General features: G+C 39.6%; 2 protein-coding genes across 8 annotated transcripts in view; one reads left to right on the top strand and one right to left on the bottom strand.

Moving 5' to 3' along the window:
* Positions 1 to 16,117, top strand: part of CCDC83 (coiled-coil domain containing 83) — an 83,046-nt gene extending 66,929 nt beyond the window's left edge. Inside the window, exon 11 of the mRNA XM_074983780.1 lies at positions 15,091 to 16,117. Within this exon, the coding sequence (XP_074839881.1) occupies positions 15,091 to 15,111 (21 nt within the window). The 3' untranslated portion in view covers positions 15,112 to 16,117. The remainder of the gene's footprint in view (positions 1 to 15,090) is intronic.
* The window catches only part of PICALM (phosphatidylinositol binding clathrin assembly protein), a 171,876-nt gene that overhangs the window by 4,413 nt on the left and 144,399 nt on the right, over positions 1 to 23,064 (bottom strand). For 6 of the 7 annotated variants that reach the window (XM_074983701.1, XM_074983739.1, XM_074983732.1 and 3 more), the window contains 7 exons: positions 22,064 to 22,195; positions 21,943 to 21,973; positions 20,885 to 20,984; positions 18,781 to 18,804; positions 16,127 to 16,186; positions 14,521 to 14,625; positions 3,540 to 3,641 (listed from right to left, as the gene is read on the bottom strand). In XM_074983701.1, the coding sequence (XP_074839802.1) occupies positions 3,549 to 3,641; positions 14,521 to 14,625; positions 16,127 to 16,186; positions 18,781 to 18,804; positions 20,885 to 20,984; positions 21,943 to 21,973; positions 22,064 to 22,195 (545 nt within the window). In that variant the 3' untranslated portion in view covers positions 3,540 to 3,548. The remainder of the gene's footprint in view (positions 1 to 3,539; positions 3,642 to 14,520; positions 14,626 to 16,126; positions 16,187 to 18,780; positions 18,805 to 20,884; positions 20,985 to 21,942; positions 21,974 to 22,063; positions 22,196 to 23,064) is intronic. The other variant, XM_074983709.1, reaches the window with a different exon arrangement.

The following is a 23,064-nucleotide window of genomic DNA, read 5'->3' on the forward strand; positions in this document are numbered from 1 at the left end:
GTTGTACTCCCCACTGTGTCTGAGGCATCTGTCAACAGGGTGATCTCTGGCTTTGGGCCAGTAAACGGGATCACTGCACACATTACGTGGGGCTGCACCCACCAGCTGAGGGATTGCAGGATCACCAGTGGCATTGTGACCATGCAGGCAAGGGTGCCCTTTAAAGGTGTGAACACTGACATTGGCCATGCCTGAAGCAGGCAAAGGAGTAGGCAGGTGTGGTGCAGTATATAAGTGGAAGAGGCAGTATGCCCAAGAAGCCTCATGCAGTTGCATATCATAATCATTGGGTATTGCTGCAGTGCAAAGATGAGGCTCACCATGGCCTGGAATCATGACTCAGGTGCGGGCACTGTCACCTGAGTAGACTAGAAAATTGCCCAAATTAACTCTGTTCTTTGTGTGGGAACCAGAGTAGATTTTGACATGTTGAGGAAGCCCAGACAGGAAAATGTGTTGTTGACCGGGTCCACATGTCAAAGGATCTGATTCACTGATGTGCCCTTGATTAACCAGTCATTCAGGAATGGGAAGACCTGCATCAAATTCAATCATAGAAATGCTGCTACTATCACCATATACTTAAGTGAAGATTTGAGGTGTTGTGGCTAGACCAAAGAGCAACACGCTAAACTTCTAATACCTGTTGGCCACTACAAAATAGACAGTGTCTGGGGGCCAGAAAAATGGAAAATGAGAAAACACACATCCTTGAGATCAAGGGCCATTTATCAGTCTTCTAGATCCAGGGAAGGGACAATGGAACCCAGGGAGACCAAATGGAACACAAGGTTTTGTATGAAGGTGCCTAAGTTCCCAAGGTCTGGGATATGGCCCCCAAGCTCTCTCTGGCCTTGGAAATGAGGAAATACTGGGAATAAAATCCCCTACCCCTGAAGATCATCATCTATCAAACCTAAGTTTGGAATGAGTGCACCTGCTGGGCTGTCTCCCCACTGGCAGAAAACTTCAAAATGGCCATGCAAATGACCAAATCGAAGATTACTAATAAAGTGCTGAAATGAAGAGCCGTGGCTCTTCAGAATTGCTGGTTTTCGCTCCCATGTGGCTCGCCCAGATGCGGCTCCTTTTTGATAGGACTCCACCAACTTCGAAATCCCCTTACTCCGATGAGCTGATAGAAATAAGGGGATTTCAAAGTTGAAGTGGTCCTTTCGAAAAGGACCCGTCTGGACTAGCTGTGCAGGAGCAAAAAGCAGCAATTTCAAAGAGCCGAGACTGGCAGCATGCTAATGAGGCGCTGAATATGCATTTCAGCCCCTCATTAGTAATCTTCGATTTGGCCATTTGCATGGCCATTTCGAAGTTTTGTGCCAGTGTAGACATAGCCCTGAAGGAGGAGGAGTTCATGAGATGGTTCCCTGAAGAGGGACAGGGAAGGGGATTGGTGGGAAGGGAGCAAGCAGAATTAGATCGAGAAACCCACTTCTACTGTGCTTAGGACCCAACGATCTGAGGAAATTTGAGTCCAGACACAGTAAAAATGGGACAAGTCATTTCCAAAGTAAGGTGAGGGATCTGGGATAGTGTTTGGCATGCTGACCTTGGGTGCACCCTCAACACTGATGCTGAGGCCTGGATGGTTGATTGGAAATGCCCTGTCACTGTGTGGAATAGGAATGGGGAGATCTCCTCCAGTTATTATCCCTATGGTGTTCCCAATCTTGTCTGGGAAAGCTAGAGAAGAAGTGTGGGGGCTGCTGGGGCCTAAAGTGCCATCACTGTGGGGTAAGCCTGTGGATTCCCAGGGATATTAGACACACTCTGGAATCTTTAAAGTTATGCAAGTGGGATTCCGTTTTCTCAGCAAAAAAGGTTTGAGCCCTCAAAGGGCAGTTCTTGTAACATGCACTATACCTCAGCCAGGCAGTCAGAAACCTAGAGCCAGCACTTGCACAGTGTGGAAATTCCCATGGCCATAGTACAGGTGGCTGAGTCTGTAGAGTCCCTGCCCTATCACTACAAGGGCCAAGACAGCATTGGTGCCACTGAGGAGACTGGGTATTGGTGCCAGAAATGGTGCCATGAGCAAGAGCAGTACTGAGAACCCCAGCACATGAAGGACTTGGCATCAGAACTGAATGTGTAGTCCAATGCTGATCATGGGGGATGAGCTCCCATGCTGCTTCATGGGTCTGCGAGCAGAGGTTAAAAGTGGCTCCATTAGAAGGTGTCTAAGCTGCTGGTCATCCTCTCTTTTAGTCTGTAGCTTAACTCCTCTGCAGATACTGCACTTGTCTTGCTGACGGCCTTTCCCAAAGCATTGTAGGCAGGCAGCATGCAGGTTTCCTCTGGGTATATTCTTTCCACACTTCGCACATTGAAGACTTGCAACCACAGCAGGCCTCATGTTCTTCAGTCAACAGTGGAAGAGAAATTGCTTCAGTAAACAGTGGAGGCGAAATCCCTGCAGAACATCTATCTTAAATTAACAATACTACCTACACTACAAAGAAAGCATAGAGAGCAACTACTTACAAGGCAAGAAGTCAGAAGTTCCAATGACCATCACTGACATTCCTAAGGAGGACCTGAAGTGAGAGTTGGTCAGCAGGAGTATATATGTTAAGGGGCATGCTACAGCTGATCCCAGATATCACTAGGGAAAAGTCTTCCAACAGTTGCATACATGGCACACGCACAGAGGAATACACACGAGCACTCACGCGAAGAACTGGAGATGCTGGTGATATGCCACATTGTTTATCACCTCAGACAAGGCCACAGGGCCGCACAAGGCACACGTGAGGACTGCCAAACAGTACTACTTTCAAAAGCTTGGACTCAGAGTGCATGTGCATAACTCCTCAGTGAATTACAATAGGGACCATCACTCAAAAGTCACTGTTCAGCATTTCCAGTCGTGCTGTAAAACTCCTTTAACAACAATGTGGGTGTAACATATATAATTAACTATCTCTATAAGCTCAGAGAAAAAAAGTACAACTCTGCATATTTACGGAGCAACTGTCAAGTATCAACTTTGATGTGTGTTTTGTAACTGATTTTTCCTGGTTTACCCTGAAAGTGAATATCAAACATGAATGTATAATTTATTTATAAATTTTATTTAAAAAAGTCAAAAAACTGGAAGGGACCTTGAGAGGTCATCAAGTCCAGTCCACTGCACTCACAGCAGGACCTATTACCATTCCTGACAGATTTTTTTTTTTTTAAATCTAATCTGTCCCAGTCCCTTGAAAAGTGCTCTCAAAGGCTGAACTCTCAACCCTGGGTTTACAAGGCCAGTGCTCCAACCACCAAGCTATCCCTCCCCTATTGCAAATACTATGAGCTATCTCATATAGTAAAGATATGTCATGTCTAACAAAGCACCTACCAGAAGCCCCCAATCTTTGGGACTTCCACAATACCTCCAGTGGGACACCAATGTGTATTGAGGAGTATCACTACAGAGCTATGTACGTTTCCAAGCAAATATAAAAAGGAAACAGAACTGTCTCTTTAAATGACCTTTCACTTTATAAAAACCATCTCCCCAGAACAATGAGCAATACCTAGTTGTTCTACAAGAAATCCTGGAGAGAGAGCTCTGCAAAGGGATCCTTTCCTGAGGCTCTGTGAGGACTCTGACTGGAAGGGCTGGATGCTGCAGACAGCTGGTAGAGAAGACGACAGAGGAGAAGAAAGAAAAAAGGTCTCAGCATGACAGAATATGAAGGCAGAAAATGTAATGAAAGGGGGAGGGATCTAAAAAGGCATTCCAGACAGAAATGGGTTATTAAAACTAGACATGGTTGAATCAGAAGCTGAGGGCCTGTTTGGTAGTACATGTAATATGGAAACATGTTATCCTACTCTTGGTAAAGGGCAAGTGGAGTGTCAACCATATTCACAACACTTCACACTTTTATTCTTCAAAGCACTGTACAAACATTAAGTCCAGAGACTCCCACCCCTTGGGAGGCTAGTATTTGTCCCATTTTAGAGCTATGGAAGCCAAGGCAATGAGATTAAAATGCTTGCCCATGGTCACAATATTAGCATCTGATGTTTCATTAACGTTTGTCCCTGTTTCTAAACTGCAGTGCAAATTTAGCAGAATAGGGTTTAGTAATAGACTGTAGTAAGATTTCTGTGTAGCCACGACCAAATTGTAAATTGTGCTATTTCACTGCATTGGTTTAGAAACCGGAATCAGTGAAAACCAGTGGATATTTATTTGGTTTCAAGTGTGTTTCATAAAATGTCAACAAAATTTATTCATTACTGATGCAAACTAAGTCAAACTGAATTAAGTATCCAGGGCCAAAAGAGTCTGAACTGATTTAACTAAATGAGTTTCTAAGCCAAATTAATTAAATATGCAGTTTTTGTGCACAGACAACACCAATATTTTTTAGTAATTTAAAGGTAGTTTTTAAACTATTGGCGCTAAGTACTTGCTTAGGATCATGTATTCAACTGTAGAAAGCAGGAATTCTAGAGCTTCCCTTCTTCCCGGAAAGGGCTAAGAACTTACTGGTTTTAGTTGCAGCAATACCTAAATTTCTTTCTAGGATTCTCAGACATTGATACTGTCAAGCAGTTAAATCCTTATTAATTTTCAGCTACAGTTTATATTCATCACAAACTCTCCTCTCCACCAGTGGCGTGTTCTCAGTCCACCCCCAGCCCATTCTCCATTACTGCAATATCCTTTCTAGAACGGGCTGACCAGAACTGAACATAGTGAGTCCAACAAAAGGAATACCCGCTGACATGACATTGCTAGTTTTTTTTTAAAAATCGTTGTAGATAAAGGTGTCTTCACTGGAGATGTAAGAGGTTGAATGGTTAACCTGGTCACACCCCACAGCATGGTGGCCCCAGCTAGCAGGACTCCAGCCATGATGCATCAAGCCACAGCAACTCTGCCCCAGCTGTATGAATCCCAGCTGTAGCACAGTGAAACAGAGCAGCCTCATACTTGTGGTGGTCCCACCTGGCTGGACCCTAGCCACAGCGTAGAGGGCTTGAGCAGCTCCCCTACCAGCTCTTCATGATTAACTGGAAAATATAATTTTGTTTAACCAGTTAACTACTTTAATTGGTTTTTACATCTCTAGTCTTCACTAAGCTGTCCACAATGGTACCCAGATCTTTTCCCCAAGTTTTATATCTAATTTAGAAACCAGATACAGATACATATACTTATGTGAATTACTTGGAAATTGTCAATACTGTGTTTTATCTGCCATTATTTTGTCCACTTTCTTGACTTTGATAGGTCCAGGCAGCTCTCCTCCTTCTCAAGTATTGAACTTTTGTTATTAACAACACAACTATAATAACTTCTTGAATTGCTGTGTGCACCTCAATCCTAACTCAGCCCCTGTGACAGACACCTCCTTCTAGCACTGCTTAACTGTCAGGGTGGTAAATCCTTCTTCCCAATAAAAATTATTCACAACTATAAAATTGAGTTAAGAATACCAATATAACAAGCCTATATATAATCTGTGCGCTTGAGAGCTTGACAGAACAGTTGGCCATGAAGAGCAAACGTGCACAGGGTTCGGAGGATTTTTCTTTACATATTTTCAGTGCTTGAGAGCTATGATGAGAGAAACAGTGGTTTAAAGGGCAGAGAAGCTGCACTTTTAAATCTTGTCCAGTTTCATTAGTTTCAATATAAATCCCTGAAGCCTTCAAATATGTTGTTTTACTAGGCTAGTCAAATGGTTGGCCAGTATGGTTGTACTGATTTCCAGGGCACTGATCTAGCTCGTGTTTAATTTCTCAGATTTTTACTTACAACTTTGATGGAGGTGGCCAGAGACTGGTGATATGTGAACAGCAGCTAATACTTGGACTTTAAAAAAAAGCAGGTTTGGCTGTAAAAACAGCATAGTTGGAGACAGTGCACTGCCACTTAACTATCTGATGGGTTTCACAACTTTATAGTAGCTGAAACAGATCTTACATGTTTCTACCATGACTTGGATGATTTTATTTGCTTCCCTTTCTACAGGTGAATGTTTTGTATGTTGTGGTTATCCAACTCAGTGCAAAGATACTATTTTGATTCATGGCAAAGACACAGCAGTCTCATACAAAGGACACACAACTACAATCAGGCTTTTGTATGTTTTATGTGTCCTACGGTATGTTTCCTGAGCAGCGAGGTGGCATATTACGTGATAGGTTATAATGCTCATTCAGCAAGGTTTTGCACTGAAATGCAGAAACTGAAGTTGACAATTATACTGGAACACTACTTGAGCTTGTCTACACTACTACCTTCCTTTGAAGGAAGGATCGTAATTAGGTTGTTGGGAGTTTAGTAATAAGGTGCTGCTATGCATAGGCAGCACTTCATTAAGCAAACTGCCCCCCCATGGCGACTTCGAGGAGTAAGGGGACTTTGAAGTTGCCCCGGCACTTCAAAGTACCAGCAGGTGAGCCGCAGCTAGACGCGTGCCAGGACTTCTAAGTTTAAAACTTCGAAGTTGCCACGTGGGGGGGGGTGTGTGGGAGTGGGGGATTTGCTTAATGAAGTTCTGCCTATGCACAGCAGCACTTCATTAGTAAATTCCCAACACCCTAATTACCACTGAAGGAAGGTGGTAGTGTAGACAAGCCCCTTGGTTATCTGAAGTGCAGTGTGAGGCTTTTAGGAAGTTGGCCTTAGCTTGTGCCTTTTTATTGCCTTCTGAAAAATAAAGGCAATCTGAAAGGTATAAATAAAACCCGAAGGCTACATCTACACTTGCATTCCTCTTTCGGAAATGAAAATAAAGTGCTAATTTACATCTCATGCTTCATTTGCATAATCTCTTTTCAAAAGGAAAAAAAGCAGTGCAGACGTGGCTCTTTTGAACATTAAACCCCATTTTCGAAAGAACCCTTACTCTTAATTTCTTTTAGGATTATGGGTTCTTTTGAACATGGGGTTTATGTTTGCAAGAGCCATGTCTACACTGCTTTTTTTCTTTTGAAAGACTTTCAAAAAGTTTATGCAAATGAAGCATGAGATACGTAAATTAGTGCTTCAATTATATTTTCAAAATCCTTCATTTGCATTCCTCTTTTGATAGAGGAATGCAAGTGTAGATGTAGCCTAAATCTTTCCTGATTCTTCTGCTTTTCTTATAAAAATGGGAATCTCAAGCCTGATCTTCCAGGGTTTTGCTAGAATACTGCTGTGGTGAATCTTACCCCTTAGTTCAAGAGAGCAGGTGTTCAATCTTTGACTAGGATATCTTGTCTCCAACGTGTCCATTAGTCAATTAAGTTTAATAAGTACAAAAAAAAATTAAAAAAAATCAGTAAGTAAAACTTATTTTCATGCACAATTACTCAGCCTCCATCGTTCGGTTTCCAGTATTTTGGCTAATGTCAAAATTTCATATCAATTCTCCAGTCACCAGAATCTTGCAGAGACTACAAATTATCTTTTTCTATGGTAAACTGAATTTAAGACAAGACTTTTTGGGGATAATAGGTCCCCCACCTTGGTTGTTTGCTATTTCATATAATGGTTAAAATTAATACAGTTATCTAATGAAAAAACAATATAGTAAGCTCTATCATTCCAAACTCAAATAACCAGCATTTTAACCATAAGTAAATTTTAGTTACACTTTCCCTAAGTACAGTGAAGTGAAAATAAATACAAATAAATACAGCAAATACAGTATAAGTTTACAGTGTACAATACTACTATTGTTGGCAAACAAAGTGCTCTGCATACATTTTTGTTTGTTTCTTAATATCTAATCTTGTTTGTCTTTAGTGTTATGCACTGCTAGGTATACCTCTCTGTTATCCAAAAGTTCAGAGAAGTTCAGAAAAGGGCAACTAAAAAGATTAAGGGTTTGGAAAGGGTCCCATATGAGGAGAGGCTAGAGAGACTGGGACTTTTCAGTCTAGAAAAGAGGAGATTGAGGGGCGATATGATAGAGGTATATAAAATCATGAGTGGTGTGGAGAAAGTGAATATTGAAAAGTTATTTACTTGTTCCCATAATATAAGAACTAGAGGACACCAAATGAAATTAATGGGTAGTAGGTTCAAAACTAATAAAAGAAAATTTTTCTTCACACAGCGCACAGTCAACCTGTGGAACTCCTTGCCAGAGGCGGCTGTGAAGGCCAGCACTCTAACAGAGTTTAAAATAGAGCTTGATAAAATTTTGGAGGTTAGGTCCATAAATGGCTATTAGCCAAGGGTAAAATATTGTGCCCCTAGCCTTTAGTCAAAGGCTGGAGACAGACGGCAGGAGACAAATTGCTTGATCATTGTCTTCGGTTCACCTCCTTTGGGGCACCTGGCACTGGCCACTGTCGGCAGACGGGATACTGAGCTGGATGGACCTTTGGTCTGACCCAGTAAGGCTGTTCTTATCCAGAATATTTGAATATCTGGCAACCTCCCAGCCCTGGAACTGCCAGATATGAAAGTTTACTGTATTTTTATTAATGGGCCAATAACAAGATAGGCATATAGCTCAAGCAATTCATTAATGAGGGGTCTTACAGTGACTAGTTTGAAGAGGTTTTTCAAGTGCTCTATAGAAAGTAAAAGGCAAATAGATATTTGGAAGAGTGTGCTTTTAAGGGAAGAGGGACAGAGGAAGGGGGACATGGGTGTAAGAATGAACATACAAGTGGAAAGGGAAGGCAGGGAGCAAAGTGCTTAAGATATTAGTCTAATACATCTGGGGTGCATCTACACTAGGAACTAACTGCAAAGTTAAGCACTACATCGAAGTAGCCAGCACATTTTCCCTTACTTCAAAGTTGACTTCCAAGTAGGGAGCCCAACTTTGAAGTCCTTACTCCATTCCTGGAGTGGAGTAGTGCCCTACTTCGAAGTAGGGTGTGTGTAGACACTCAACTTCGAAGCAAGCAACCTCAAAGTTATTTTTGTACTATAGACGCAGCCCTGGTGAACCTTGTGGCCTAGTAGGAATGAACCTTATTTTTCAACACAATAAATTGCTAACAATTAGTATGCCTCACTTCAGAACAATCCAACTGCGTGGCTCAGCTAACAAGACCACTGCCAGCTCATCACCAAAAAAGAATCTTATGAAAACAAAGTCCAAAATAGAAAAATGATCATTTCCAAATACATAATCTTCCTAGTGTAACCAATTATTATAGTCAAACTCAGGAATTATTTAAGTATCTACAGCCAACATTGTCTCTATTTAGCATGATGAAAAGGCTCTCAGAACAAGCCTTTGTTTTAGGTTTAAGATTTTACTGATGTCAGACTTATGTAACTCAGTAACTTCAAAAAAAGATAGGACTGGGCCAAATTCTCCTTGATTGCACAGTGGATGCCTAAAAAAAGTATGCATTTCCAGTAAAATTAGGGGTTTCTGAAGGAAATGCAACTCCTAAAGTTCTCTCTACATAACCCCTCCCCCTTGCACTTAACAAATGTAAATAAAAATTTTCATGACAAACCTGTGCTGCTTCACACATTAAGTATTCAAAGATTAGGATGTGGTCAATCTTTCCATATTGCTTTTATCACCCTACCTTCTGAGGTTTCTGGGCAGCAAAGAGAGTCATTAAAAAAGTCAATTAGACCTTTCAATGTCAGTCACTGGGGAAAATGAAAGTAGTACATTTCCAAGGTCTTTGGAGATCTCTTAGACTACAAACATGTACACAAATTATTAAACATAAGGAAAGAAGCGGCGTTGGTTTGCCAAAGCATTCTCAAACCATTAACAGGGCAATTATTAAGCATGGGTTTTATCTGCATTCTTGTGGGTTTTGCGTAGCAAAAAAAAGGTACTCAAAAGGTTACTGGGGTCAGCTAGATCCCAAATTAATTATGCAGGTATTCCAGCATCAGACTTTTCATTTTGAAGCAGCAGTTATGAGTATATGAATCTCTTAGAACTGTTTTTCACTACCATTTCAGTGGATTTTCATTTTTAAAAAAAATGCATGAAAAGTGTCTTGGGGATCTGCAATATTCCAGACATTTGCCTCACATGTTCTAATGTATTATCATAATAGTGCAGCAAATTGAGTTTCTCTTAAGAGACTAACAAATTGATCTTCTGAGAAGCCTATGCATGCCAGGATGAGTTGTCTGGTGAAGGTGCAATTGCTGATACACTCTTTTTTTTTAAAAAAAAGGAAACCTACACTTGGCAGATGTTGCTGTGGCAAAAAAACATGGTTGCACTGCACATGCACATTACATGTCTGAATGCACATATTTGGATTTTGCTGAATCACAGATGACCTGACAAATCTGTAAGACTGGGCTGTTTCTCAGGTACCTAGGTAGAGAAATGGTCAAAACCCTGGTGCAAGAAAGGACTACTGCAGCCTTGTCTCAGGACCCTAGGGAAGCAGTGTTTAGCATGCTGGTCACCAACCCAGAGCCTGAAAAATGAGGAATATGTTATTACATCTTTCACAGAGAATGGAGATTGAAGAAAAACCAAAAATATGCAATGTATCAAAAACTTCTTGCTCAGTTAAATGCATCACAAATTTTGTGCACTGTGCTGCTGATTCCAGGGAACTTGTTCATTATTTTAGTTGTCACAACATCAGTTTTAAATGCACCCATGTGTTTTTCCTCCCAATTCTGGTAAAATGTGGGTCTCAGAACACAAAAAGAACTGGATGATATGTAGTCCACTGTGAGGGCTAAAGGAAATCTACACATCACTAGATTAAACATACTGCCCACTTGCAATTGCATTCTCATTTCTCCTCATATCACCCCCATTTTATAGCAGCCAGCTGGGTCTCAACCTATCCCAAAAACCTGCAATGTAATGGGTAGGTTGTACTTTTAATAGTTTACAGTAAATCTGAATGTGTGAGTTTACTCCAGAACTGAATTCAATCAAGCGACAGAATACATGCACAACAAGATTGCTTCTGTTTTTAAAAGGAGAGTCAATCTGAAATTTGGTGAAGCAGGCAATGAAGTAAGTCTGTCTTTGAGGACCCAATTGCCACATTCTTTTTATAGAGTGGCTCTTTCAATCCTTAATGCTGCATGGAAGATCCATGAATTGGGGATGCTGACCAATAGCAGCAATAGCAATTTTAAACAGAGGACTGTTATAGGCATAAAAGAAACAATAAAGAGAAAACACTATTTCTTTGCCCTGAAAACCACACTTCTATCTGATAAGCATTTCTGACAGCTCATCAACTCTTCTTCTACCCTGAAGTCCCTGCTTCAAAGGGGTGAGGCTAACTGTGGACACAGCCATTCTGACCAATCTGGGATGAGAGGCAAAGCACTGCAATACGATATAAGGCCCTACCCATTGCTGCCTCAGCAGTGCTACTAAGCACAAGGGATCAAAGGAACCAGTGAAGTCAATTCATCAGCAAAATTAATAGTGGGAGACCAACCAACATTAAATAGGTTTAATTTATAAATATTGATACCGTGTATACACATTTTATTTTCACACATGTGCATCTCTATATGTAGCAATACATAGTACCCCATGTTATGTAATACAGTACATCATTTTTAAATGGCCCACCATGATCAAAGGTAAAAGCAAAGCTCTGCAGCAAAAGGAGCAACCTACAGTCCCTCCATCGCTACTAATTCCAGATAAAAAGGAAAAAGCTAGCTTTGACAAAAAACATTTAATCAGAATGTGAAAATGGAGAGGTTGTTATTTAATCCTGTGAAGAGCACACACCCCAAAATTTAGATGTCCTCTAACATTATGGAGGTGAACATGATTACCCCAAAGAAAGCTCTCTTTTTTACAGTCATCTTAAATTTGGTACCAAGAGCGCTGGAAAGCTTTTTAAAGTCTCACTAAAAAGTCTATCTTAAACTGAGGGAGAGGATGAGATTTCTTACAAGATGAAAAAAGCATTCTGCACTAAGCTAAGGCCATGGGAGATAACAGGAGGAAAAAATGTTACAAACCCAACTCAAATACTTATTCCCTGAACTTACTTTTCAAAGGAAGGCTTCCATCAGACAAGCTAATATGAACATTGAAGTGCATAATTTACTGGTTTCTTTGTCACACAGATATCTACAACAGAGTACAGTAGTCTGTGTGTGACAGAGACACCCTATCTGTACAAGCCATTACTCAAAATTGAAAGATTTATTTTTTTTACTACCACCAACACAAACTAGGTATCCTTTATATATATATATATACACATAGCATGGAATGTGAATTTATCCTCCATAAGTGAGATGGGAGAACGAAAAAACCTTGGGAAAAAAAGGCAATATTTGGCAGAACTGGGGAGACATCCAGGATTTTAGAATTTGCACATTAGATGTCTGAGCCCCAAAACTGGTTTATAGGTGCTGACCAGCTTTAAAATCAGCAGAGACAGCACACTCAGGAAAGAATCACAGAATCATAGAACACTAGGACTGGAAGGGACCTCGAGAGGCCATCAAGTCCAGCCCCCTGTCTCAATGGCAGGACCAAGTACTGTCTAAACCATCCCTGATAGACATCTATCTAACCTGTTCTGAAATATCTCCAGTGATGCAGATTCCACAACCTCCCTTGGCAATTCATTCCACTGTTTGACCACCCTGACAGGAACTTTTTCTTAATGTCCAACCTAAACCCCCCTTGCTGCAGTTTAAGCCTATTGCCTCTTGTTCTATCCTCAGAGGCCAAGAAGAACAAGTTTTCTCCCTCCTCCTTATGACACCCTTTTAGATACCTGAAAACTGCTATCATGTCTCTCCTCAATCTTCTCTTTTCCAAACTAAACAAGCCCAATTCTTTCAGCCTTTCTTCATAGATCACATTCTCTAGACCTTTAATCATTCTTGTCGCTTTTTTCTGGACCCTCTCTAATTTCTCCACATCTTTCTTGAACTGCGGTGCCCAGAACTGGACACAATACTCCAGCTGAGGCCTAACCAGCACAGAGTAGAGCGGAAGAATGACTTCTCGTGTCTTGTTCACAAAACACCTGTTAATGCATCCCAGAATCATGTTTGCTTTTTTTTGCAACAGCATCACACTGTTGACTCATATTTAGCTTGTGGTCCACTATAACCCCTAGATCCCTTTCTGCTGTAGTCATTCCTAGCCAGTCTCTCCCCATTCTGTATGTGTGAAACTGATTGTTCCTTCCCAAGTGGAGCACTTTGCATTTGTCCTTATTAAACTTCATCCCGTTTACCTCAGACCATTTCTCCAATTTATCCACATCATTTTGAATTTTGACCCTATCTTCCAAAGCAGTTGCAACCCCTCCCAGCTTGGTGGTATCTGCAAACTTCATAAGCGTACTTTCTCTGCCAATATCTAAATCATTGATGAAGATATTGAACAGAACGGGTCTTAACACAGACCCCTGCAGAACCCCACTTGTTATACTTTTCCAGCAGGATTGAGAACCATTAAGAACTACTTTCTGGGTATGGTTATCCAGCCAGTTATGCACCCACCTTATAGTAGCCTCATCTAAATTGTATTTGCCTAGTTTTTTTTATAAGAATATCACGTGAGACCGTATCAAATGCTTTACTCAAGTCTAGGTATAACACATCTACCGCCTCTCCCATATACACAAGGCTCATTATCCTATCAAAGACAGCTACCAGATTAGTTTGATATGATTTGTTCTTTACAAATCCACGCTGGCTGTTCCCTATCACCTTACCACCTTCCAAGTGCTTGCAGATGATTTCTTTAATTGCCTGATCATTATCTTTCCTGGCACTGAAGTTAAGCTGACTGGCCTGTAGTTTCCTGGGTTGTTATTATTCCCCTTTTTATAGATGGGCACTATATTTGCCCTTTTCCAGTCTTCTGGAATCTTTCCTGTCTCCCATGATTTTCCAAAGATGATAGATAAAGGCTCAAATATCTCCTCTATCAGCTCCTTGAGTATTCTAGGATGCGTTACATGAGGCCCTGGTGACTTGCAGACATCTAATTTTCCTAAGTGATTTTTAACTTGTTCTTTTTTTATTTCAACTTCTAACCCTACCCCTTTCCCACTAGCATTCACTATATTGGGCATTCCTTCATCAGACTTCTCAGCGAAGACTGAAACAAAGAAGTCATTAAGCATCTCTGCCATTTCCAAGTTCCCTGTTACTCTTTCTCCCTTCCCACTGAGCAATGGCCCCACCCTGTCCCTGGGGTAAACAGAATTTGGAAACATGAGGCTCCTAGAGTGGTTGCTAGAGTTTGGAAAGTCAAGACTACACTGCCATAAGATGCTGAAATCTTTCACAGATTACAAGACCCATATTGGGTGCCCAAATTTGGGATCTGGAATCATCTGTAATTTTAACATACAGGCTATAAATAAAAGGGCTTATGCTGTATAAGCGTTGGTGAACTGAGTTAGAAAGTACAAGAGGTAACACTCATGCAATTCAGGAAACTGTCATGAAACAAGTTTGCATAATGATGTGCTTTCAGGAGAAGCTGCAAAGATTATTATAATGAGAAGTCCTGTGGCAGACAAAACTACTTGTGGCCTGGCAATCAACCAATTTTCAATATCACATCAGTATAAATATTTTAGTGTTACACTCACCTGTGCTCCTGAAACAGGGCCAAAAGGGTTTGGTGGCCTCATGACAGGTTGGCTGTATATTAATGTTGGTTGCGTCATTACTGGTACACCTCCTATCTGTGATGGCTAAAAATAATCCAGGAGAGCGCAAAATTACAAATCAGTTAACACAATTAAACATGGAGTGTGGGAAAGGAATCACTCAGCATTCAGCATGATTAAAAAAAAAACGACTTCTGACACTGGACTATAAACTGAGGGTCCCTTAAAATTAACACTGCAGGTCTTCACTTTAGAGAACATATTTGTGTTGGAGTATAGATGCTGAAGCTGTTTCTATGTAGCATTCCCCCAAAATGTTTGAGGCATTAAACTACTCTATGATATATGAAGGCTGTATGGAATTTGGTGGACTCTTTAGAGTATTATGAATATCAATACTATGGCAATGAGTTATGCCTAATATGCAATGTAAAGTATTTGCAAAATAGTTATCTGCCAAATATAATCTCATGTACATGTTTGTATCATCTTTACATTTTGGGTTATGGATATGTTTGTCTGTATTACCAAACTTGTTCTATGGTTTAGGATACACCCACAATTTGGTAATAATGCAAAACCTAAGGCTATCTGATGGCCCATGACCCACTGAGAGAAGGCTCCCAGGCCACGTGCTGGACAGCTGGTGTGTTGGACAAAGGCAGTAGAAGTCACATGGCAAAAATGAATATAAAAGGCAGCTGCATCTTCTATCTTGTCTTCATTTCTGCTTCTTACATCTGGAGTAACCTTTCTACAAACAAGCTCTGAACAAAGGACTGAATGATCAGTCTAAGCTGTGGGTGTGTTTCAGAGCCATTTTCAAGCCAGCAAACTCACCAGTACTGTAGAAACCTGGTATATGAACTTTCAAGTCTTTGTATATATTTGACTTTTATCATTTAACATCTCTCCTTGTCCTATTTTCTTTATAAGAAACCTTTAGCTTTAGATACTAGAAGACTGGCTGGCAGCACAATATTTTGAGCACAATCCAAACCTATATTGACCTGGAAAGGTGTCTGATCCTTTGGTGTCAGAAAAACATTTTATACATAGAGTTTTAGTAACTTTTCACTGTACTAGACCTAGGTGCTCACAATGAGCTAGAGAACTGGAATAGAATGAAGGGAGAAATGTGTCTTTTTTGGCTTCTTGATACCAGCATGGGGGATAAGAAGCACCGTGTGAAACTGGTTGGGGAGTTTAACTCCAGTGTTACCCACCAGTCTTGGGGAGTATTTGCTCTCCCCTTTTGTAGCCTGCATTGACCTTGCCATTTCCATTGAGGGCTGCCCTATGCATCCCTATGTCACAACTACTTAATGCAATACATATTAAATGTCACCCAGGGACTAAATAAAGAAAAAAGGGTAGAGATGTAAGAGCCAGAGTTTATTTTCCTAAAGAAAAATGGGAATAAGTGATTTAGTGAAGAACCAACAAAAGAGACCGATATTAACATGTTCAGGCCAAGTGACATATTGCTCCTAGAATGCTTTATGTTTGCAGCTAATTCTTAATAAAAGTCATAAGTAAACCATGCTTATGGCAAATTAAGCTATAGGAAATTAACTATACTAACCATTCCATAGCCCATCATTCCTGTTGGCGTTGTAGCAGGATAGGCCATTACTGGTGGTGCCTAACGCAGAAAAGAAATACTGAAATGCATGGAAGACTGAGTTGCATACATGATAAAAAATTGCCTTAAAGTGTCACATGGAGTACTGAATAACACTGATAGGTTGCTATTAAAGTGCACCTGATTTTAGCTCAATTACCAAACTTATGCGCAAGGTTTTCTTAGAAAAGACTTGACATGTATAATTACAGATGAGACCAAACCACGTTTTGGCTCATGGTAATCTAAAAGTTCTACCTATAGATATCTGAGTCCAGAGAAGGTGTAGAGAAAGAAATATATTGGTGCTGTACTTGGTAAGAAATAGTTACATCTAACATATATAAATAAAATCAATATTGTATGATTCTCTCAAGTATAGAATTTATTACTTATTTTACTAAAGTAACTGTTCCCCTGCTAATTCTAAAAATGGAATCAAATATATAGGCCCTGTTACTGTTAGACTAAAACAATTCAGAGTTCTTCGTTTTCAAACCAGCTTACATGGATGTTAAGTATTTTAGGGGTAGGGATCTCCAATAAAACTGATACAGCCGTGCCAGTCATACCAATGGTGGAAGTTTTGGTTGAAGCGGACTTTCAGTGTTTCAACCACCTATTCTCTAATCCCATTCATAGTGGCTACAGTTACACTACAGCAATCTGTCTACAGAAGTTACTGTCGGAAGAGATGTTCTGACAAAACTTCTGTTGGCACATCATGTCTACACATAAAAGCAGATTGATCTTTTGATCTGCTCTGTCAACTAAAGGGCCCCCGGAGCACCTCCACAGTTTTCTGTTGTCAGTTTCTGTTGACAAAACACATTTTGTGGGGGCACGTTCCATGGGTTTTGTCTATAAAACCCCAGCTTTGTCTACAAAACTCGCTAGCGTAACCACAGCTAGTGAGTCTACATGACAGCAACACAGTGTTAGTGGCTGATCAATGGTGGCATTTCATCTGTGGTAGAGCAATTATAGGAGATAAACCTAAAATCCTAGTGCAGACATGGCCCCCACAGTATTTACAGAACATTTACCTGCTACTCTAAAGTGCATTTCTCTTAAATTGTTAGGAATACCTTAGTTCATTGTAGTAACTAGGAAGTGGTGAATCCCTACTAATACCATTTAGTATATCTAAATGGACGTCACTACATAAAAGCTTTCGTGAAGTGGAAGAGAGTGAAACTAGCAGCTCTGCTCTAGGGTGTATATCCATCAACCCAAAATGGATAATGTATCTCCAACGGTTTAAAAACTGCAATGCATATATTAAAGATCCTCTGCTACCACTTCATCTTGCCACCTTCCAATGCTCCTGAAGCTGTTTATTAGGACAGACCTTTGCATGGAGACATGAGCTTTGTCATCTAAAAGCATTATCTAGCTGAGTACTTATAAAGTTCAAATGGAATGTGTTAATTAGAGGTCTGCATCTGACTCATCTCCTGTTAATCCCACACATAAAATTAATGACCTGCTTGTGTCATCCCAGTTCTTTGCTGTGGAAATTATCATCCATGATACCACAGATACCTGAACCAATCTCCAAGATCATGGTTTTGTGCACATTTCTTGCATTAAAGATTTTATTTTGGAAGAGACTCCAGGAAAATGGTGGAATCATTTTCACTTGTGACATTCAGAACTAAACTAAAGAAAGAAGATATGCTGTAGGGAACAAAATTCCACAGGTATGTAATTCACCCTCACAATCAAGCCCTAGAAATAGTCCTCTGTCACACTTTTAAATAGAAGATAAATTTCTGAGATATAAGCTGCTCTTTAATATTCACTAGCCAATGGTAATCAGCATTCTAGCAGCTGTTAGAACCGGTTTCACTGTTTAAACAATAAACTAGATTGTACAGTAACTATTAACAGTTCACGAAGCTTTAAACATTCTTTAACTTATTCACACTATATGTATGCATCCATATACATACACATGAATACAAAGAAATATTTTAAAAGTGCACCAGCATGTACTTTATATTCCTCACTGTTAAAATTATTCCACCAATGAAAACTGAACAAAGGGAAAGACCAATATCATTTTAATATAAAAATAAGATCTGTGAATACTACTACATTCCTCCAAGAAAACAATACACAAATTATGGCTTGCCCTTTATAAACTTAAACATGAGCAGGGATTTCCTTCTAATTTAGTTGAACATTAATGACATATTGGTCTCTCCCTACTTGAAAACAAGATCTACAATAAAGGTGAATAAAGTGCCAATTGTAAGAGAAGCCTGGGAGATTTCATGCAGTTATTCGTACACAAACAGCTTATCTTCAATCAAACTTTACCAGATGCATTAAAGGCAGCACAGACACAGCTCCAACTATTTGGCAGCAAATGGCAGAGTTTTAAGCAAGGAAAAAACAAATCTCCATATTTCCCATGCCATCATTCGCGTCAAGAGCCTTCAGAACACCCATGAGATTTGTCTATGCTAGGAAAAGCTCAAATCTTCTGCACACCAAAGATCTTAATATGAAAAATGTGTAATAGCAAGAAGGTTATGAGATTCCGCTACAGCAGTGGTTAATATAGCATGCCAGTTGATTGCAAAAAGGCTGGTATTTTTTTCACTTACGTATTGTGGAAAATGCATGCCGTTCTGTATTTCCCAAGGAAAAAAATTACATAATGCAATAACACTGAATTAGAAACAAGTACTTACACAACAGAATATATACAAAGAGCATTTTAGTTCATAAGTACACTTCATGTCTGCCCTAAAATAAAAATTATTTAATCCCAAGTAATTAAATAAGGCTACATCTACATGAGGTTTATCCTGGGAAAACTGGGCTTTTGTTGGGAAAAACAGTGGCGTGTCTACACAAAAATGTGCTTTGTCAACAAAATCTGGCACTTCTGCTGGCAGTTATACCTCTACACGTTCAGGTATAACGCCCCTCGATAGTTTCCTGTCAACAAAACACATGTAGAGATGCTCTCTTTTGTCGACAGACAGGGCTTTCAGTTCACCAGGCAGCCCTGTTTGCAGAGATTCTGGTCAGCTGCTCTGTCAAAAGATAGTCAGGCAGTCTGGTTGCTCTTTGTCAGAGCAGATTGCACCTTCAATTTGCTTTTATGGTGTAGATGCAATCTCAACAGAAGTTCTGCCAGGAAATCCTTCTGACAGTGACGTCTGTTGACAGAGGCTTCTCACGTAGATGTAGCCTAAATGACACTGTCAAGGTTGATGGGTTTCATATGTGTTCTCACATTCCATTTATATTTATGTGCACATAATTTTCCAAAAACCCATTCTTTCTTATTTTCAAAAGCTTATCAAGCAGCTGCACAGCACTTAGAATCAACACTACAATAAACAGACTAGTGATCAAAGTAGAGAACAAGTTGAACAAAGTTGATGAACAAACATGTCCAATTTCACCCTTCTAAGTTTTTCCAAACAATGGTGAGTAAAAAAATTTGTATAAAGCAAGATGCCTTGTCAGTGTCTTTAAATATTAATAAAGCAATCGGTTAGAAATGAAATGATATTTTACAAGAAGCATATAAAGATATCACATTTTGCTATGACTAGTATCTTCAAGCACATGAGAAATATCCAACTGCTAGCAAGTCTTTCAGGTAGTAGGTGAAATCTACAGAAACTACTGTCCACAACTACTTTCACCTACATATAAGATCTGAGATGGCAGCTGCTACCCAAAATGAGAGCAGGCAGATGACCTGAAAAGAGATACTTTTTATCCTTCCAAATCTGTATCAAATCATGTTACTATGTTAAATCACAAAATCATGTAAAACAGTTTGATGTAACACATCAAAACACTTAAATTTATTACATTTGTATGCTATTCTCCAATGTATGTCAGGAGAGTTGGATTTACATGCAGTCCCACCAGCATTACTGGGAGCTACTCAAGTATACCCTTTCCTCCATCTCTCAAAACATATTAGTAGATGAGAGAATAAACCACTTCAGTCAAGAAAAACCCATGACCCACAATGCATGCTATCTGTATTGGAGTTGTAAACAAGAGAATCATCAGTTTGGTCACTGAAGATTTTAAGTGAGACATACTAAGACCAGGAACACACCTTTTAGTTGTACAAATTTCTAAGGCACCTATCTCTAACATGCTTCCCCCTGGGTAGCCAAAGATTCACTACTTCCTGCCTCACGTCAGAAAGCAGGAATAGTGGTGCGGCACACATCACTGATTTTCTACCTGGGTCTGTAGACTTTGTCTTGGGGTCCATGAAAAGTGGTTGTTACTACTGCCATTTGAAAAGGTTGAAAACCACTCACATACAGGTTCACCACATAATATCGTATCATGAAAAAGTGTATTTTCACACTTCCAAACAGCATTCAGAATCACCACCATTTCCAAAATATCAAGTCACTCTACTCAAACGACTGAGGGGTTGATGTCCTACAAACTCAGTTTTGCTCTAACATTACTTTTAGTTTACAGCATTAATTCACAATCATACTGCAAAGTAAGTCATATGCCATGAAACAGTACCTACGAAGGGAAACATTAAAATGAAGCTGGCCATGCAGTTACTATTACTACAGCAATATGTTCTTTAACTGTTTATTATTCAATCTTCATAGCCTGTCCACTGCAATGGCTGACCTCCTCAACTTTATAGTATGTTCACTTGTATTTTAAGTTACATATATCTCAGTATCAGAATCTTCATTCACTTACAATTGTTGGAGTATTCCATGCAGTTGTAGGTGCAACCTTGGGCTGCCAGTTGGAACCACCAGTTAATTTCTTTTCACCTGGCTGAGTCCAATTTACATCACTTCAAATAAATTTTAAAGAGATATGTCAGAAAACAGCTTTTCTCTGCAGCATCTAGATATACTATGTTAAACAAGCTTGTGTGTTTCCATAACCCTTATGAGCTTTGTACCAACCCTTTAAGAGCTTAGTCACCAAGTCAAGTTATACAGTCTTAATAAACCTGGCTCAGACTACGGAAAACATAAGCTAGCTAAGACAAACCAAAACATAACTACGTTTCTTAGCACAGATACTGTGTGATACTCTAAGCTCATTTTGGCAGGTCAAATTATAGCCTGGAAATGAGCAGAAATTTACAAAATTCCTGTATGGTTTCAATGTTAGAACAGTGTTTGTGTACAGAGTGCCTCATACCAGCCCTACCTGGATTGACAGGATTCTCTTCTTTGCAGTGGTGCTGGAGTCACTAACCGTGTTTGATGTTAAATACAATACTGAAGCTGATGATAAATATTCTGGATTAGGAGTTCACTTCCCCACTACCAGCCTATGACAACCCAAATTTTTTAACCTACAAACCGAATTTTATTTCTACCTGTAGTTGAGGTCAGTTATGGGGCTGCTAGTTCTTGTAGGCATGTATTGTAATACTGAAAACATACTAAATAACCAGTAAATTATATTTTTTGTTAAGATCATTCACTACACAAGAACAATAGGCAGCAGGGTCCAGAGGAATTAACGCAATACTAGTAACATAGTTTAGCCCTGAACTCTAATTCCAGCTTTGTTGCTGCTTCTGCTGCCCTGCTCCAATACTACATGTAGCTGTGGGTCAAGTCACTTCACTATATGTTTTAGTTTCCTCCTCTTTAAAACAGAGATAATACTGATTTCCTCTGAGCTGCTATGGAGATTAGTATGCGTACAGTGATTATGAACATGAAGTGCCTAGCACCATCAAGAAAAGCACTTAAAATCCAAGACATTTGCCAAGTTTAATTAAAAACACTCACTTTTTATTAGTTCCATTTCCAATGCCCAAATCTGTCACAGAATGAGAAAAACATTACTGAAACAGCCTGTCCACTTTACAGAATGAAAAATATACTGATCTTAAAATTTCCAAATACTTACTGCCTACAAGATTGGCTAAGGATGAATCCAGATCATCTGATACTAACTTGTTAGGTGGCAGTTTGGCAACCAGAAGATTCTGGTTTTGAGAGGTCACCGTTGGTTTTAGAAGTCCACCTAATTCATCAAAGCCTTAAAATGATAAAAAACAAAAACAGGCCTTAAATTTGAGGTTTTCACTGAAGATCAAATTACATATTTACATCAAAGGAAGGAAGAAAAAGGAGTCCTACAAAATACTGGTTAAAATATAAGCACATAAGTATAAAATATAAGTATATCACCTTAAAGACTAACAATTTTCTTTTAATTAAGTAATAAGCTTCTATGGATACAACACTACCAGATTCTGGAGCAAAAATGAGAAAAAAACTCTTGTATGTGTGTTGCAGGGGGAAAGAATAAGGAAAAAAGAAAAAAGGGGCAGAGGAGTCACTTATCATTAACAGGATCTCTGGAAAGAGTAAATTAGGTTAAATGGGATGAGCGCCATTCCTGCAAATATCAAATCTGGTGTTAAAATCCCTTTGTAACAAAACTGTTGCCTTAAGGTCCATTACTGTACTTCCCGCAAAATTAAAGTGTTCCCCTACAGGTTTATGTGTATTCTGATTCCTGATGTCTGATTTATGTTCATTCACCTTTTGGCGCAGGGACTGTTCAGTTTTTCCAAGTATATGGAAGAAAAGAACCACATTACAAAGGGAGACATCTGAATCGGAATTCATTTGCAAGTTTGACACATTTAACCTGGGGCTTAACAGAGATCTCAATCATCTTGTGCATTACAAGGATAATTGTCCCACCTTTGATATTTACAGGAATGGCACTCATCCCACTTACTCTATTCTTTCCAGAGATACTATTGATGATAGGTGACTCCCCCGCTCCCCTTTCTTTTCTTCCTTCTCCCCGCAACCCCGGGCTAATGCTCACACACACACACTTTTTTTTTCCATTTTTTGCTCCAGAATCTGCTGAAATGGGTCTTACCCATGAAA

The sequence above is a fragment of the Carettochelys insculpta genome, chromosome 1 (assembly GCF_033958435.1).
Source record: "Carettochelys insculpta isolate YL-2023 chromosome 1, ASM3395843v1, whole genome shotgun sequence".
Classification (NCBI taxonomy): Eukaryota; Metazoa; Chordata; order Testudines; family Carettochelyidae; genus Carettochelys; species Carettochelys insculpta.